The 16,317-nt window shown below is 36.9% G+C and overlaps 1 protein-coding gene across 1 annotated transcript; it reads left to right on the forward strand.

The window, feature by feature from the left end:
• Positions 1-271: 271 nt before the first annotated feature.
• On the forward strand, positions 272-14,134 carry LOC120355628 (the record flags this gene model as incomplete). Its single annotated transcript, XM_039444232.1, has 7 exons — positions 272-418; positions 5,644-5,800; positions 7,815-8,019; positions 11,606-11,653; positions 12,497-12,695; positions 13,596-13,755; positions 14,096-14,134. Coding segments are annotated over 7 exons (955 nt in total), but the record flags the coding sequence as incomplete, so codon positions are not given.
• Between the last annotated feature and the right edge of the window lie 2,183 nt (positions 14,135-16,317).

Raw genomic sequence — 16,317 nt, forward strand, 5'->3', positions numbered from 1 at the left:
GAATGGTGTCATTTTGTCCATAATACATAGCTGTGGAAATTTCACAACTTTCCTCTTGATTTTTCCCTTCAACAACAGCAACTCCTTCTCCTCCTCCTCCTCCTCCTCCTCCTCCTCCTCCTCCTCCTCCTCCTCCTCCTCCTCCTCCTCCTCCTCCTCCTCCTCCTTCTTCTTCTTCTTCCTCTTCTTCTTCTCCTCCTTCTTCGTCTTTCTCTTTGTTCAACCTCTTCAAACATATTTAAATTCATTAGATTTTTTTGGTCTATTTCAGCTGTGTCAGGAAACCTATGACATTCAAGAAAGAATTTCCCATCAAGGACCAATCCAACATGAAGCTGATCAATATAGATGGCGGCGATAATTTGGTCATAGGATCAAAACCAACTCAAACTGTAGCACAGCCTAACAGTAGTTATATGTAAGTAACCAAATACAATATAATCATAGAGACAAGAAAGCATAGAAAGATATCCCATGGTAGAGGGCGATTATGTTCCAAATTTCAGGCTGTTTTTTCTTTAACTCAGTCGACTACTCGAGTCCACTATTATTATTATTATTAGTATTATTATTATTATTATTATTATTATTATTAATATTATTTCTATTATTATTATTATCATTGTTTTGAAGGGATCAGAGTGTAAGAACAGCACAGTATGAGATGAATACAATTAGTAAACAGTAAAATAATACAATATAATAATAGCAGACAGTGAGATGCCTAACACAATTTAACAATATATCACAGTTAGCTTTGGTCAGACAAATAGAATATTTTAGATTTGAATACCAAAGAAATGAAAGAGATTTTTTCAAGTTGTTGTTTTACTTTTCGAAACATTCAGCCCCAAAGATGAAATTTTCTAAACAAATCATTTCAAATTTCCATAGCAGATAAATTCATGAAATTTTGAGGAGTCATTATTCACAGCTTTGATTTTAGAAGTATGTCTGAGTTCCTTTTCAAGATTGAAAATTTTCCAATTATCAGTGATGATTTAGTGAACTATTTTTTTTGGATTTCTAGAACTAATAGAATTAATCTGGGTTTCAATCCACATTTATAAATATTTTGTACTAGAAAATGAACAACAATTATTATGAAGTGATAAAAGTAACCATTATTCAACTATTTCTATCAAAATTTGGGAAAGGAACAGTTTTGGTCTTTAAGCCCATTATTGATCCTCTCCTAATCATTCATTTAAGAATGTTACTGTATCTATAGGTGGGTACAGACTCATGTGTCATGAACACGCACATTTCACTTTTTATCAGCTGATGCTAAGCTTAGTTGATCGAGCGAAGTGAGGTCTAAGATTCAAGTCAACGGTAATAGATTTTCATGAAATTTGAGAGGTATGCTCCTTATCAAATTGCGCGTCGACATATATTCACGGTTTTTGGAAATTTTGCATTTCAAGGACAATATAAAAGGAAAAAGGAGCCTCCCTCATACGCCAATATTGGAGTAAAAATCAGACTATAGAATTATTCATCATAAATCAGCTGTCTAGTCGACTATAATGGGTAGTATTCAAAAACATAGAACATCTTGAAAATGTATCTTTCCATCAACATTAGTAGACAGTTGACTATAATACTACCCATTCAAAATCATTGAACATCTGGAAAATTTATCTTCCCATCAACATTGTAGACAGTTGCAGCTAGACCTGATAACAGTGCTCACACTCACATTCCGGGATGACACGTCACGGTACGATTGGACAGAAAGCTCTATGTTTATTTAGGATTTTTTCTAGACATTTTAAATTGATAAATTATTTATTAATTTTTGAGAAAACATAAAAACAGGTCAATGTAACTTACTGAGCGCGAGGTCTATGTTCACAGAACTACTAGTATCTTACTGATTCTGTATGAATACATATATAACAATCTTAGCTTCAGCTGATGAAAAGCGAAATGTGTGTGTCCATGGCGCATAAGTCTGTGCACACCTTATGAATGTTACCGCCAACCAGTTGCGGTAAGTAACCACTACCAGCACTGCCTACAGAGCTATTTGAACTATTGTTCGCCAAGAAACTGTTCTTTGAAGGAGTCGTTCTCTAGTCATCGTTCACTCAGTTCACTGTGCAAGTTGATCCTGCTTCCTGCTACGTCTCATGTCGTTTTCCGCTCCAAGTTACATTCATGTTGATTCTCTACAAGATTCATCCATTCCAAGTGTTTTATTACTGTGATACCGCTTCAATATCAACCTGAGACTTATTATTGTTGAGTATAATTCATAAAGACAGTACAGAACTAAGCAAGTTGTGCTTCCGCCTAGTGTAGTGAGATTCCTGCCTTTGTATGAAAGACTTTGTTTTACACCGCCTTGTTGTATTGTACTTGATTTATTTGTTTGAGTACCTAATTCATTTGATCAACTTATTGTTGATCTGGTCCTCCAATTATTAATAAAAGTGTATTCGTTTCAATTTGTGTTCACTCAGTCCAACCTGTCTCCACCAGTAGAAGCTACTAAGTAATTTGTTATTGCGCCCACCTCGGTGGCCATAACAAAAACCCTGGTCCTCCAGGCCAGATAAAAGTGAACCAAGAGACCTATGGATAAATGTAAAAAGACTGTGAGCATAAAAATTACGAATGAAGTTGAAAAAATTTGAGGTTAGATATCGATTTGAACAACGAATATCGACTATCGATTATTCATAGAGTATCGATTGTAACTATTGAATAAACTTGTGCACAGAGAAGAGGATCTCTTCTCTGTGACTTGTGATCGACATCAGAGTATCAATTGTGACTATCGAATGAACTAGATATTGACATCATCAATTGTCAGTACATCAACATAACCTTTTTTTGAAGTGTCACCGCAAGTATCTACATATTTTATCAACATGGAAATCTCTACACCACTCAATAGACTGAAACAATTGAATCAATCCATTTTATCACTTTCTGAGAAATATCAGGATAATATTCCCAGGAGTTGCAGTGAATATTACTTCAGTTTAGATAAAAAGTTTGACAAACTGATTGACAAATTTGAACAAATTAACCAAAACAATTTGATATCAGCACAAGTTTTAGAATTCACTGAGTTGACCGCACTGTTTCAAGAAATATTTGACCAAATCAAATTAGTGGAAGCCAAGACTGCTCAAGTAAGTAGCCTACCGCTACAAGTTTTTCTGCTATCAATGAATTTGTCAAGCCTCAATTGCAAATTCCCAGGTTTGCTGGAGAACCCAATGAGTGGAATTCTTTCAAGAATGTTTTTGATGTAGTAGTGCATTCAAGCCAAGAGTACTCTGATGAGGGGAAATATCATTTGTTGACATCCTACCTAACTGGGGATGCACTTATGCTTGTTCAAAATCTAGCCAACACTGAAAATTGCTATCAAGCTGCCTATGATAGCTTGTATAACTGCTACAACAATGCTAGGTATCAGGCCTACTGCTTGTATAATAAAATTAATTAATTCAAGCCATCCACATTGCTTACCGAGACATTGAAGAAATTTTCAATTGAGCTAGGATCAGCCAAATGGTCCTTATTTAATATGAAGATTGATCAAACTGATTTTCTGATTACAATGCTCTGTCTACCAAAATTACCACTGAATATTCGAGCTGAGTTTGAAGCTTCCATTCCTAATGATCAATTGCCTACATTTGATGGATTGATGAGTTTTGTTGCCAAACAAGAAAAATGTCTGGAGGTAACTAACCTCACTAGCATTGAGGAGCAGATTATTAATGCCAGTATTCAGTATGTGCAACCTTCTGCTGTGAAATCAGAACCTGCTTGTCCTAGTTATGCTATGAAGAGTCAACCTGGCAATTTTCAGAGTCATACCCACATCAGTGGTCACAATTGTGTGATATGTAAGGCCAATCATCAACTGTATAAATGTGACCACTTCAAGCAAGAAAGAGTTGCTAAGCATCTACTAATTGTGAGACAAAACAAAAGATGTTTTGTGTGTTTGGGATCACATCTAAAAGTTAATTGCAATTCAACCATCTGTTGCAAAAATTGTAGATCCATGCATCATCACATGCTGCTCTGTAATAATGCTAATAATCCTCATTCATTATTAGCCACCGAGAAATGGAACACCTGCTCTGATTACAACCTCACTGCTTCATCAATGTCACCGCCTGCCTCAGTGATGCCACCATCAGGTTGTCCAGTATTCTCAAGCTGTCACTGTCAACCGCCAACCGGAACTGCTATGCAAAAGCTGTCAGCCGCTTATGGTTCGCTGTCTGCTTCCGCTCCTGGTAATGTGCACTCAATCAATGCTGTAAGTAATTACAATCACGCCTCTTCTATTGTTACACCGCCCTCGGCTGCTGTCTCTTCGGCGATATCTACTAACTACATTCCACCTGCTGCATCACCGCCTGTGGCCAATAATATTGCTGAACCTGTCAGGCCGCCACCAGTCTCAACCAACGCCGTTATGACTCCTGTGTCCTCTGTCGTGCTCAAGTTAAGGCCATTCATGCCTCTGCCCTGTTAGGCACAGCTATAGTTGCTGTCGTTAATCAGTATAATCAACAACATTCCCTGTGCACCGTTCTAGATTGTGGCTCCATGAGATCCATCATCACTGCAAAAGCTGCCGAGCAACTTGGATTGAAAGTTACACCCGTACAAATTCGGCTCAATGGCATCTCTGAGCAAGGAACCGCTGTAAAAGGCACCGCTCACCTGACACTACTGTCTAGACCACAATTCAAAACTGCCCTTGAAACTGATGCTCTAGTATTGGAACAAATAGCTGGAGATTGGCCCGCATTTCCGCCTGCCACCTGTAATGATGAGTGATGACCGCACCGAAGTTGCCATGCTGCCCTACTTCACCGCTCGCTGCCCGCTCTTGCTGCACAGCTGATTCACTCGCCTCCAGTGATGAGATCACCGCCAATCATTGCCTGCTTACCCCAAGTCGGATTGAAAACTGTCTGTTTTCGGGGGAGAGTATGTTACCGCCAACCAGTTGCGGTAAGTAACTGCTACGAGCGCTGCCTACAGAGCTATTTGAACTATCGTTTGCCGAGAAACTGTTCTTTGAAGGAGTCGTTCTCGAGTCATCGCTCACTCAGTTCACTGTGCAAGTCGATCCTGCTTCCTGCTATGTCTCGTGTTGTTTTCCCGCTCTAAGTTACATTCATGTCGATTCTCTACAAGATTCATCCACTTCAAGTGTTTTATTACTGTGATACCGCTTCAATATCAACCTGAGACTTATTATTGTTGAGTATAATTCATAAAGACAGTACAGAACTAAGCAAGTTGTGCTTCCGCCTAGTGTAGTGAGATTCCCGCCTTTGTATGAAAGACTTTGTTTTACACCGCCTTGTTGTATTGAACTTGATTTATTTGTTTGAGTAATTCATTTGATCAACTTATTGTTGGTCTGGTCCTCCGACTATTAATAAAAGTGTATTCGTTTCAATTTGTTCTCTCAGTCCAACCTGGCTCCACCAGTAGAAACTACTAAGTAATTTGTTATTGCGCCCACCTCAGTGGCTGTAACAATGAATGGCCCATAATCTTGGAGCTAATACAATAACTGTATAACAGCTATCATGGTACTATGGTTGTTATTGTTACTGTAGGAACTAACATCAAATATTCTGTTTGCAGATGTACCAAGTTTGGATATGATCAGATATCGTACGAGAAAAGCAATCACAAAACAGTTGTGAAAAAAGCAGGGATAGATGATGACAGTTATTTTGTGCTAATAACTAGAGCTGTTTGGCTGTGTAAGGAAGATGTTGTAATAGAAGAAACATCACAGGTAGATTCTCTGCCATGTCACTTTCTTCTGTAATATTATATATTATTATATTAAAAAGAGATATCTAGTTTATATATTGATATCATATTGGTGCGTACAGATATACGCGCTGCGAACATGAGCAATTCACTTCCAATCAGCTGACTATATCTGTATTTTTACAGAAACGGTAAGATACAAAGCTTGGCATCAGCTGATTAAAAGTGAATTGCTCATTTTTGCGGCTCGTATATCTGTACGCACCTTATTATATCATATAGCTCATACCAGTATATCTGATGGAATATCAACTATTTATTCTTGTTGAAAATGATAAATGATATTTTATCAGTCAAAGAATAGTATATTTCACACCTAGGGCCGAAAATGAGACTTTTCCGGCTCGAAATCGGTTTTCAAGTCCAAGGCCGTAGGCCGAGGACTAGAAAAGATTGATAGCCAGAAAAACATTTTCGCCCGTGGTGCAAACGTTTTTTTTGCCACACAGAAAAATGAACAATATATATATGAGAATAATTGTTTTTTAAGCACTTCCGAAAGCAAAAGTGGAAGGTCATAGCTCTAGCAAATCTGAGGTAATCTGAATATCAGGAAATTGTCCAAGTATTTTTATTTTTTATTCTGATTTGTCTAAATAACCTAAAATATTATGTTCAATTATGTGGGAGGTTGAGTTTATACTTTTTTATTCTTTCAAATGACAATAAGATGATATTATTATAAATGTTTTAATTATTGAATAATAAACTCAAATAATGAAAAGTCTTAGCACACTTGAAATTCAGCGGCCGGAAAGAAACCTGTTCTTACGTCAGACGAGAGTCGTCTGCAAACAATGTCTTTCAGATCTATGTAGGGTCTGGAAAACAGCTGCTTTCTGTGCAGTGTGGCGAAAATATATTTATCAATTATTCAATGATGAATTCTCTAGATTGAGATTGAATATATTGTTAATTAATTATATTTCTTCATTGTTGTAAAACGATCTGGCAACATATCGGAGGTAGAACAGGATATTTCTATCTGCTTTGTCGAATGATAGACAAGGATAGCAACACCTATGTTTGCCATTATAACGTGGACCTCACTACAGCTAACTTACAAAGTATGTGCTATCACATATCAAGAGCTGACAACCTTATCAATATTCAAATGTATTTAATATCATGAACTGAATATATTCACTTTTTTTTTTGTATGTTTTGAAGTGTATACTATTTTTATGAACCAAATAGACCTAGGTCCTAATAAAAAACACCTAGGAATCAAATAAATAAATTACAAGTAGCTTAGAAGTACACTTTTTCCATTGCCAAATGGCCAGAAGAAATGACAAACCGCAATGTGTCGGGTTGAGGTCTATTGCAAAAGAAAATACAAACTTATAATACTAGTAGTTCTGTGAACAGTAGACCTCGCGCAATTCTCAACCACAGCCTCCTCCAATACTGTCCATCCGAGTAAATTTATTGTGTCCTGTCGTGTTGGCGTGATATCAGTGTGAAAACAACTAATGGCTGTTTGGGTTGGTGTTTCGACATCTGTTGTAAGCAACATACTATCATCAAAAGCTAATTTCCTTCGCCAATATTACCGTGAAAATCAGTCTAGCCTATAGAATTGTTCATAATAAATCAGCTATCGAGTGGATTATGAATTGCATGCAACGATGCATGCAATTGATGACTCAAAGAGTAAAATAGCATTTTCTCCCGACCTTTCTCTGTTTTCAATTCGGGCTGAACAGTTGCCAGTATGTTTTGGACGAAATAAGCTTCTGATTATAGTACTTGTTTACAACAGATGATTAGCATTGTCCATACACTAACCCAAACAGCCATTAGTCGTTTCACACCGATATCACGCCGACACGACAGGACAGGACAGAATGAATTATTATGATGGACAGTATGGGCAGAGGAGACTGTGGTTTATAACTGCGCGAGGTCTACTGTTCACAAAACTAGTAGTACTAAAAACGTAGAATGTACTTATAATATTGAGTTTGTTGTAGCTGTCACATTTCGTGAGAGTCGAGAACGATCTGATTAGCATCAAGCCAATTGCCGCCGTCGAATTCTACGATGGTGTATTCGTGAGTGCCACCAGATACGTTGGCCAGAGATATGCTGTCAAAATAAAAGAAATAAAGTATTTACAGTCTACTTCCACAGATCTAAACAAATATGAAACAGCTCCAATGAATGTTGTCCAGTATGGTGAGTTGATATTTCTGGGTGAAATTATTTTCAAATTTTAAGGCTGTGCAAAGGCTAAAAATGAACTTCTTACTGGTGATATTTTTCAAAGTTTTTTGATTTGTATATTATGATCAAGCTATCAAAATTAAAAAGTTTTCTCAGGAAAACATCTTTTTTCGATCATTACTTTTTGAGATATGTGCTCCTTAAGTTTAAATTTTTGGGACAGAACATTTCAAATTCGGTAAGAAATAAATCCATTAGAGGATAGATTCTTCATGGTATTGTTGATTGCATAAAACAAAAATTTTCTGAAAATATAAATTTTTGAGTTATTCAATTTACTAAAAATGACCAAAAATAAATTTCAGTAAAGTTATTTTTGGTAAATTGAATAACTTTATCAAAAATTTATATTTTTAGAAAATTTTTGTTTTATTCAATCAACAATACCATGAAGAATTCACCCTCTAAATATCATGGATTTATATCTCACCGAATTTGAAATGTTCTGTCCCGAAAATTTGAACTATAGGCGCACATATAAGTTATCATAAAGTAATGATCGGAAAAAAATGTTTTCCTGAGAAAACTTTTTAATTTTGTTAGCTAGATTATATACAAATCGAAAAATATCACCAGTAAGAAGTTAATTTCCAGCCTTTGCACAGCTTTAAGTACTAGCAGGACCTCCTAAATACCGTACCTGCGCCTGTATGAAAATATAGGTAAAATGGCGCCGATATTTGGTGGAGTCTCAACTCAGCTGACCCTGATATTCTGTCATCAGTTTTTAGTATTTAGATGTAGTTAAGAGAAGTGGGTTTACAAAAAATGTCACAGGCTTTATAATATTTGCGAGTTTTATAATTGATCAATAAATTACTAGTAGTTCTGTGAACAGCGTAGACCTCACGCAGTATTCTCATCCACAAGTACCTAATTGAAACTATAGACCTTATGGAAATACAGCAATAGACTGGCTTCTCCACACATCTGTGTAATCACTTGTCAGCTGATTTATGATGAATAATTCTATAGTCTGTTTTTTACTCTAATATTGGCGTATGAAGGAGGCTCCTTTTTCCTTTTATATTATCTTTGAAATGCAAAATTTCCAACAACCTTGTATATACGTCGACGCGCAATAAAAAAAAGGAACATACCTGTCAAATTTCATGAAAATCTATTACCGCGTTTCGCCGTAAATGTGCAACATAATAAACATTTGAACATTTAAACATTAAGAGAAATGCCAAACCGTCAACTTGAATCTTACACCTCACTTCGCTCGGTCAATCATTCTATAATTGATTATTTAAGATGTAATAGAGATTCAAATTAGTTTTTTTTAGTATCCAAAGTGTTAGTGTTTCGTAAGTGTTGAATGAATTCAAATTGTGAATAGTAGAGTTTTAAGAATACAAAATGTATAGTGAGTGTTGAATACCGTATTCGAAGTTTATTCAGTGTTCAAAGTGTTTTAATGAACAAGAATTTTATAAAATTCAACCGTAGTTTATTTTTTGTTTATTATCCGAAACTCAACATTTAGCTTTATACAAAAACATGCTACAATGAGTATGAACAGTTATTGAACATGCCTATAAATTGTGTTGTCCCTGGGTGTAAATCGAACTATCATAGAAAAACCCTCTTAGAGACAATATTTACTTTCCCCCAAAGATAAAGAGCTGAGCAAAAAGTGGACAAGGTTTATCCATAGGAAAGATTATAAAGTCACTAACAATTCGGATGTGTGTAACAATCATTTTAAAGCATCAGACATTATTAAAGAAGACAATTTTTGTATGATGATGGTTCTTATGTGACTGCTCCACGAAGAAAAGTAAAACTATGTGATCTTGTGATGGTGCCTTCCCTACAATTTTTCCAATTCAAAGTCATCAGCCTTCTTACAACACAATTAAATCATGATTATGTAAAGGTATTAGGCAATATATTTCTAAACAATTACTGCAACATGAAGAATAATAATCAGTTGCCCAAGCAAACAAAGTCACGAAAATTGAGAACATTGAATTTTTAGGCTAAAATGAAATACAGTAAGGATAATTATAAGCTATGTGCATGTGAATTCACATGCAAGAGAATGCACTTGAATGTGACTGATATAAATATGTCCATGATAATAAATAAAGTCTAGTTACCCTGTCAAATAGTTACTTCTTTAATAAGAACCTTATTTAAATTCTTAGAAATAATTTTGAACAGTAATGAGTTATTAGAGAGAGCTGAAACCTAGCTGATGGCAGTAAGTTAGTCAACCAACTGCGGCGGCCATCTTGTTTGTATGCTCAGGTCCGGTATTTAGGAGGTCCTGGTACTAGGGCCTACGTTTCTTCTTCTTCTTCGTCTTCCACTCACTCTCTTCCTCTCTCTCTACTCATATTTTGTTTGAAGGTACGTTGTGTTTATTTGAATACTTATTTTATATAATACTGTTTTATATTATATTTATTTCATGCTGTTGTATTCTATTTATTTGTTTTTTATTCTGCAAAGGGTCTATCGAGACCTAGCACGTCATAATAAAAATCAATCAATCACTTTCTCTCTCTATTTATCTCATTATTCTCTCTCAGTATTCTATTCATTTACGGATCCCCTGCATTCTTCTGTAGCACCATGTCTCAAAATCAGAAATTCTTTTCTCTTCTTCCACACCCATCGTGATCGTCCAAGCTTCACTTCCACATGTTGCAAAGCTCCATACATGCGTTTCGAGCAAACGTTTCTTCACCTCTTTTATTGAATCAATGATACACAATAATTTCTAGAATAATTTGGTGGAGGATCGACAGGCACAGCCCGAAACTGTTCCTTTTGATTCATTAAAAATTTTTCAGAAAGTAGTTCATGTTTTCTCCACTTGATAAAATTTTGTCCAATTTTCTGACCTCTAGACTTAATATTTCTTCTTCTTACAGACATGGAATTAATAGGCCTGTTCATACACACAATCAGCTATCTTCTGTATAATAAGAGAGAGTAGGGTTGTGTTTGTTAGCATTAAAGCTTGTCAACTTGTGGATTACATACCGGAAAAACGGGAATGATTTAGATCTTCAATTTTCGCAAATAAATTCTAAAAATATCAATCTCGTGCACCTCAGAGCTCAAATTTCAATTTTCCTTCTAGATTTTTCAGAATTAATGTTCAAATTTCATTCATGGGACATGAATACATACCATATGTTAATATAGAACTATAATCTAGAGAGACTACCTCCTCGAAACAGATGGTTAAAGCTGGTAACTGAATTAATAACCAGTCAAATTTTGTCAGGTTGGCATTAAGTTGAGGATGTTTCCAAACAAGATTCAAGTTCTGTCACTTTATTATCTTAGTGCCAAGTTGAAAGGAAAGTATTGGCTTATACGCGTACGGGATAGGAAAATTATGTTTGACGCATCATAGTGTAGAAATTGTATTTATTTTTCAACTATTTATTGTAACTATTTTCGACAACACTGCAGTCTAATTCGAGTCATATCAATACAACTTTCCTACTGACAATATTCACTCCATTCCTTTACAATAGTAATTCTATTTTTTTAATTCAATAATAATTATTTTCAGATGGGTTGATAGCATTTGAAAAAGCTCTGTTTCCCCCATATCAACCGGGTAAGTGAAGAAAGGATTTTCATAATTATTTTATTCAATTATATTATCTGCTTACAATTGAAATTGGTTTCACCACAGAAAAAAAGTATAATATCCCGTGTGTTCTTTCCTCAGTGGCTTTACACATTGTTAGGATACACAATAGCACCCATGGGCGGCAGAGGGTATTTTTTCCGGGGAAATTTTTTGTTACAGACCGTGCTCTGAGATGGGTGAAAATTACAAGGATAATCTTCGAAAGTTGGAAATTTGTAGCGAAAAAAATGGGTAGCGAAAATTTATGGCGTGAAACAGAATATGCAAAATCCAAAGTCATTTTTATATTATTATATATAGCATTAATAAAAATTATTATTGGAGTATCGATTTATTCCATTTTCAAAACAGTACTAGATATATCCCAAATAGAATTATTTTTTGAAAATGGAATAACTTGCCCATAGATTCAAATTTTGAGAAACATTCCTCCATTCAATAAACAATAGAATAAAGCAATGTACCTAGAATACATTGGGCACATATATTTACAATATAATGTATTCTAGGTACATTGGGTTGAACCGTGAAGAATATACCCTCTAAATTTCAGGAATTTATCTGTAACAAAATTTGAAAGGATCTTTCACTAAATGTCATCTTTAGACGCTCATATATTATGTAAAAGGTGATCCTCAGAAATTATATTAATTTTGTTAGCTAGATAATATCCAGGATATTTGAATAAGCAACATATCTCGGTTCATCCTGAGATAGACCAGCTGTTGGTTTAAACCCCGAATGAAACATATTGTAATAAATGCCTCCATGTAATCGTAGATTAACGGTAGGACTTTTGCATTTTCAGTCTTCCACGCAAACTGCTGCACTATGATTTCAAACCCGTGCCAAAAAAATACGATGGTAAATGCAGGTATGATATACCTAAAAGAGGAGAAGCTAAGGATTTCAACCTACATAACAACTCTGGTCGAGCGTTTGCGATTGGTACTCAGCAAAAAGAAGAATTAATATTCCCGCCATCTGACTACTCTCCCTGCCCCAAGTGAGTAGCTCTAAACAGTAATATAACTAGTGACCCCCTGGGTTGGAGAACTCACTCGAGAACTGCTGTATTGTAATCTTTGAAACCCGCAACGTTTAAGGCTGTGCAAAGGCTGAAAATAAACTTTCTACTCGTGATGTTTTTCGATGTTTATATCATCAATCTATCAAAATGAAAAAGTTTTCTCAGGAAAACATTTTTTTCGATCATTACTTTTTGAGATATGAGCGCCTGAAGTTTGAATTTTTGGGACAGAACATTTCAAATCGGTAAGATATAAATAAATTCATGAGATTTAGAGGATATATTCTTCATGGTATTGTTGATCTAGTAAAACAATTTTTTTTTTTTGACAATATCAATTTTTAAGATAAGGATGAATTTAGTTGAGTTATTTTTGGTAAATTGAAGAACTTTTTCAAAAATGATATTTTCAGAAAATTTTTGTTTTACTAGATCAACAATAGCATGAAAATTCATCCTCTAAATCTCATGGATTTATATCTTACCGAATTTGAAATGTTCTGTCCCAAAAGTTCAAACTTCAGGCGCTCATATATCTCAAAAAGTAATGATCGGAAAAAAAATGTTTACCTGAGAAAACGTTTTCATAGCTTGATGATATAAAAATCGAAAAACTTTGAAAATTATCATGAGTAGAAAGTTTATTTTAAGCCTTTGCACAGCCTTAATTATACATAGTTGGTGAAAATCATGGACAGTAAAATAACTGAATAAATGATGATGAATTTTGTAAGGAATAATGCTAAACTAAATGCTGAGCTGATCTTTTATCTGTTCATTTTTGATATGTTTATCTTCCAATCTTTCCTATATTCTTTGATATGTTTATCTTTCCTGTTCATCTAATATCTGTAATCTTAATTTTTCCAAATATAGATGTTTCACAATCAATCCTGGCACACCCTACCATAGTTTATACAGAACTGAAGTCATTGAAATTGTAGACAGTGGATTCGAGGCAATTATGAACGATGAGGAATTTTCGAAAGTGTTTGTCATAGCATCTAGGACAGTGCATGTCTGTTACCTCCCAAATGTAAGTACATTTCATCATTCTGCTATTCTATAGTGAGCCACTTTATAAGGACCAATGAACACGAACCGTTTTTTCAGGCGTTTTCATACGAGTCGGCAGGGCAGAAGGCTCTCCGATTGGCTGATTATAGTGACAGTCAGCATAGAGCTGACTCTCAGCATACCATAGGAGAAATATCAAGCAAGTTTCTAGGCGTCTACATAGACCACAAGTTAACATGGGAGCCTCATTGTAGAAATCTTTGTGGCAAGCTCTCAAAGTCTACTTACCTCATAAGATGTCTCAAGAGTCAACTCTCAAATGATTATTTGCGTATGGCATATTTCTGTTTGTTCTACAGTCCTCTGTCATATGGTATCCTACACTGGGCTGGAAGTAGTCATATTTCTGGTGTTTTTCTCCTCTAGAAAAAATCTAGTGTGGTACACTCACACAACTTTCCTTGCTCATTGTAAGCCTCATTCTCTAACGAGAATAATTTAGGGGGATAACATAATGATGATTGGCGGCAACATATTTGAAATTATGATAAGACTACTGTATATGTTCATATATTATAATTATTGTTTTCAGGGTACTTTTCCTTTGTGTCAATTGTTAAATTCGATGATTTTTTATATTGAAAGTCGTCAAAACAGCTAATCTGCAGATGAAATATCTCGACTATGTGTACTTTTTATAAACTGCTCTACCTACCTACCTCATGCACGTGAAGGAGGCTACAAAGTCCATTTCTCAAGGATGGGGTGGACCCCATTAGTTTCCCAGGAAAAAGACTCATGCCGCTTGATAGAGCTTACAAATAACTATACTGGGTATGAATTTCAAAAAAATCGGTCAAGTCATATTTGAGAAAATCGTGGAAAACATGGTTTTTTAGTTATTATCTGTCATTTTTCTCAAGAATATTACGGAGCTCCTGAAATTTCCCAGAAATGAGACTCATGTCAGTTGATAGGGCTTATAAATAGCTTGTAGTTCCGCGCATGTGCTGGTTTTAGAAATTCATTGTAAGTGTAGCTCTGTTTTTTTAATAGTTTTTGAATAGTTTAGGTTCCAAGAGATTTTCAGTGATATTGCATAGCAATAGTGATGTTTTACTATTTGATTCGAGTGAATTCTTTGTGCTCTGAGTAGATTTTTGCCCACACCTTCTTCTACTAGAATTCCCAGTGTCACTCTGGGCCGGCTAGACTCAGTCGGCGTCTGGGGTGGGCCGCAGCAGGGGACAGGAGTCTTGGTGGGGTGTCCGCCAACCACCCTCGTTTGAGTCGGGGGTTAAATAGGGCTTTGAGTACGTTAGAGAAATGTTTTCCTCTTTTAGGTAAGAGGGGCCGTGCTTCCGCACTGCCAAACAGGGTTGGGCGTGGAGTGAGAGGAGTAGGTATGCTGTGGTGTCCGCAGTGAAGGAGGTCTCTGTGACGGGAATAACGTTCCCGATTGCCACAATGCGTCCTCTTGTGCGTCTTGGAACTATTTACTGGAGTCGGTCACCGGGTCACTATTCGCGGGAACCAGGTGTTTTCCGGGGGTCCGGATTGAACTCAGGGTCGTCAAAAGGCCTTCCCTAGCCTTTCTCGAGGTCCTCTTGCGATTCCGGAGCGAATCGGAAAGCTGCGGGAGCCCGCGCACCGGGCTTCACCTCTGATCATCAAGTCCCAATTCACAGGCACCGGGTGTCTTCCTTGGGTCCGGATCGACCTCAGAGCTGTCGCGAAGGCTTTCGCTAGCCTTTCTCGAGGTCCTCTTGCGATCCCAGAGTGAATCGGCAAGCTGCAGGAGCCCGGGCACCGGACTTCTCTTCTGATCACTAAGTCCTAGTCCTCGGGCACTGGGTGTCTTCCTGGAGCCTGGATCGATCACGGAGATCTCGAAAAGGCTTTCCCTAGCCTTTCTCCAGGTCCTCTTGTGATTCCGGAGTGAAAAGGCTTTCCCTAGCCTTTCTCGAGGTCCTCTTGGGATCCCAGAGTGAATCGGCAAGCTGCAGGAGCCAGCGCACCGGACTCCTCTTCTGATCACTAAGTCCTAGTCCTTGGGCACCGAGTGTCTTCCTGGGGCCCGGATCGATCTCAGAGTTCTCGCAAAGGCTTTCCCTAGCATTTCTCCAGGTCCTCTTGCAATTCCGGAGTGAATCGGCAAGCTGCGGGAGCCCACACACCAGACTCCTCTTCTGATCACTAAGTCCTAGTCCTCGGGCACTGGGTGTTTTCCTGGGGCCCAGATTGATCTTGGGGTTGTCGGAAAGGCTTTCCCTAGCCTTTCTCGAGGTCCTCTTGCGATTCGAGGTTCTGGCGATGATGTACCAAGATGTAGTCAGGTTTTAACCAAAACCTGGCGTGTCGCTGCTGGTTGTAACAGGCAGGTTGATGCCCAAACTCGTTCAAAAAGTCGAACAACACTTGTCCAAAGTTGAACTGTGGAGCTTCCAGTGTCTGAGATTAACTACCTTTAACCTCAGACACAACTTCCGGTCGTAGAAGGATTCGGAGTACACTCAAGGCACAAGAGTAGTATAAAAAGCACTTGTGCTCCAGAAACGGCATTAACCTCAAGGTCATCCAG

The sequence above is a fragment of the Nilaparvata lugens genome, unplaced genomic scaffold (genome assembly GCF_014356525.2).
Source record: "Nilaparvata lugens isolate BPH unplaced genomic scaffold, ASM1435652v1 scaffold3767, whole genome shotgun sequence".
NCBI classification, from domain to species: domain Eukaryota; kingdom Metazoa; phylum Arthropoda; class Insecta; order Hemiptera; family Delphacidae; genus Nilaparvata; species Nilaparvata lugens.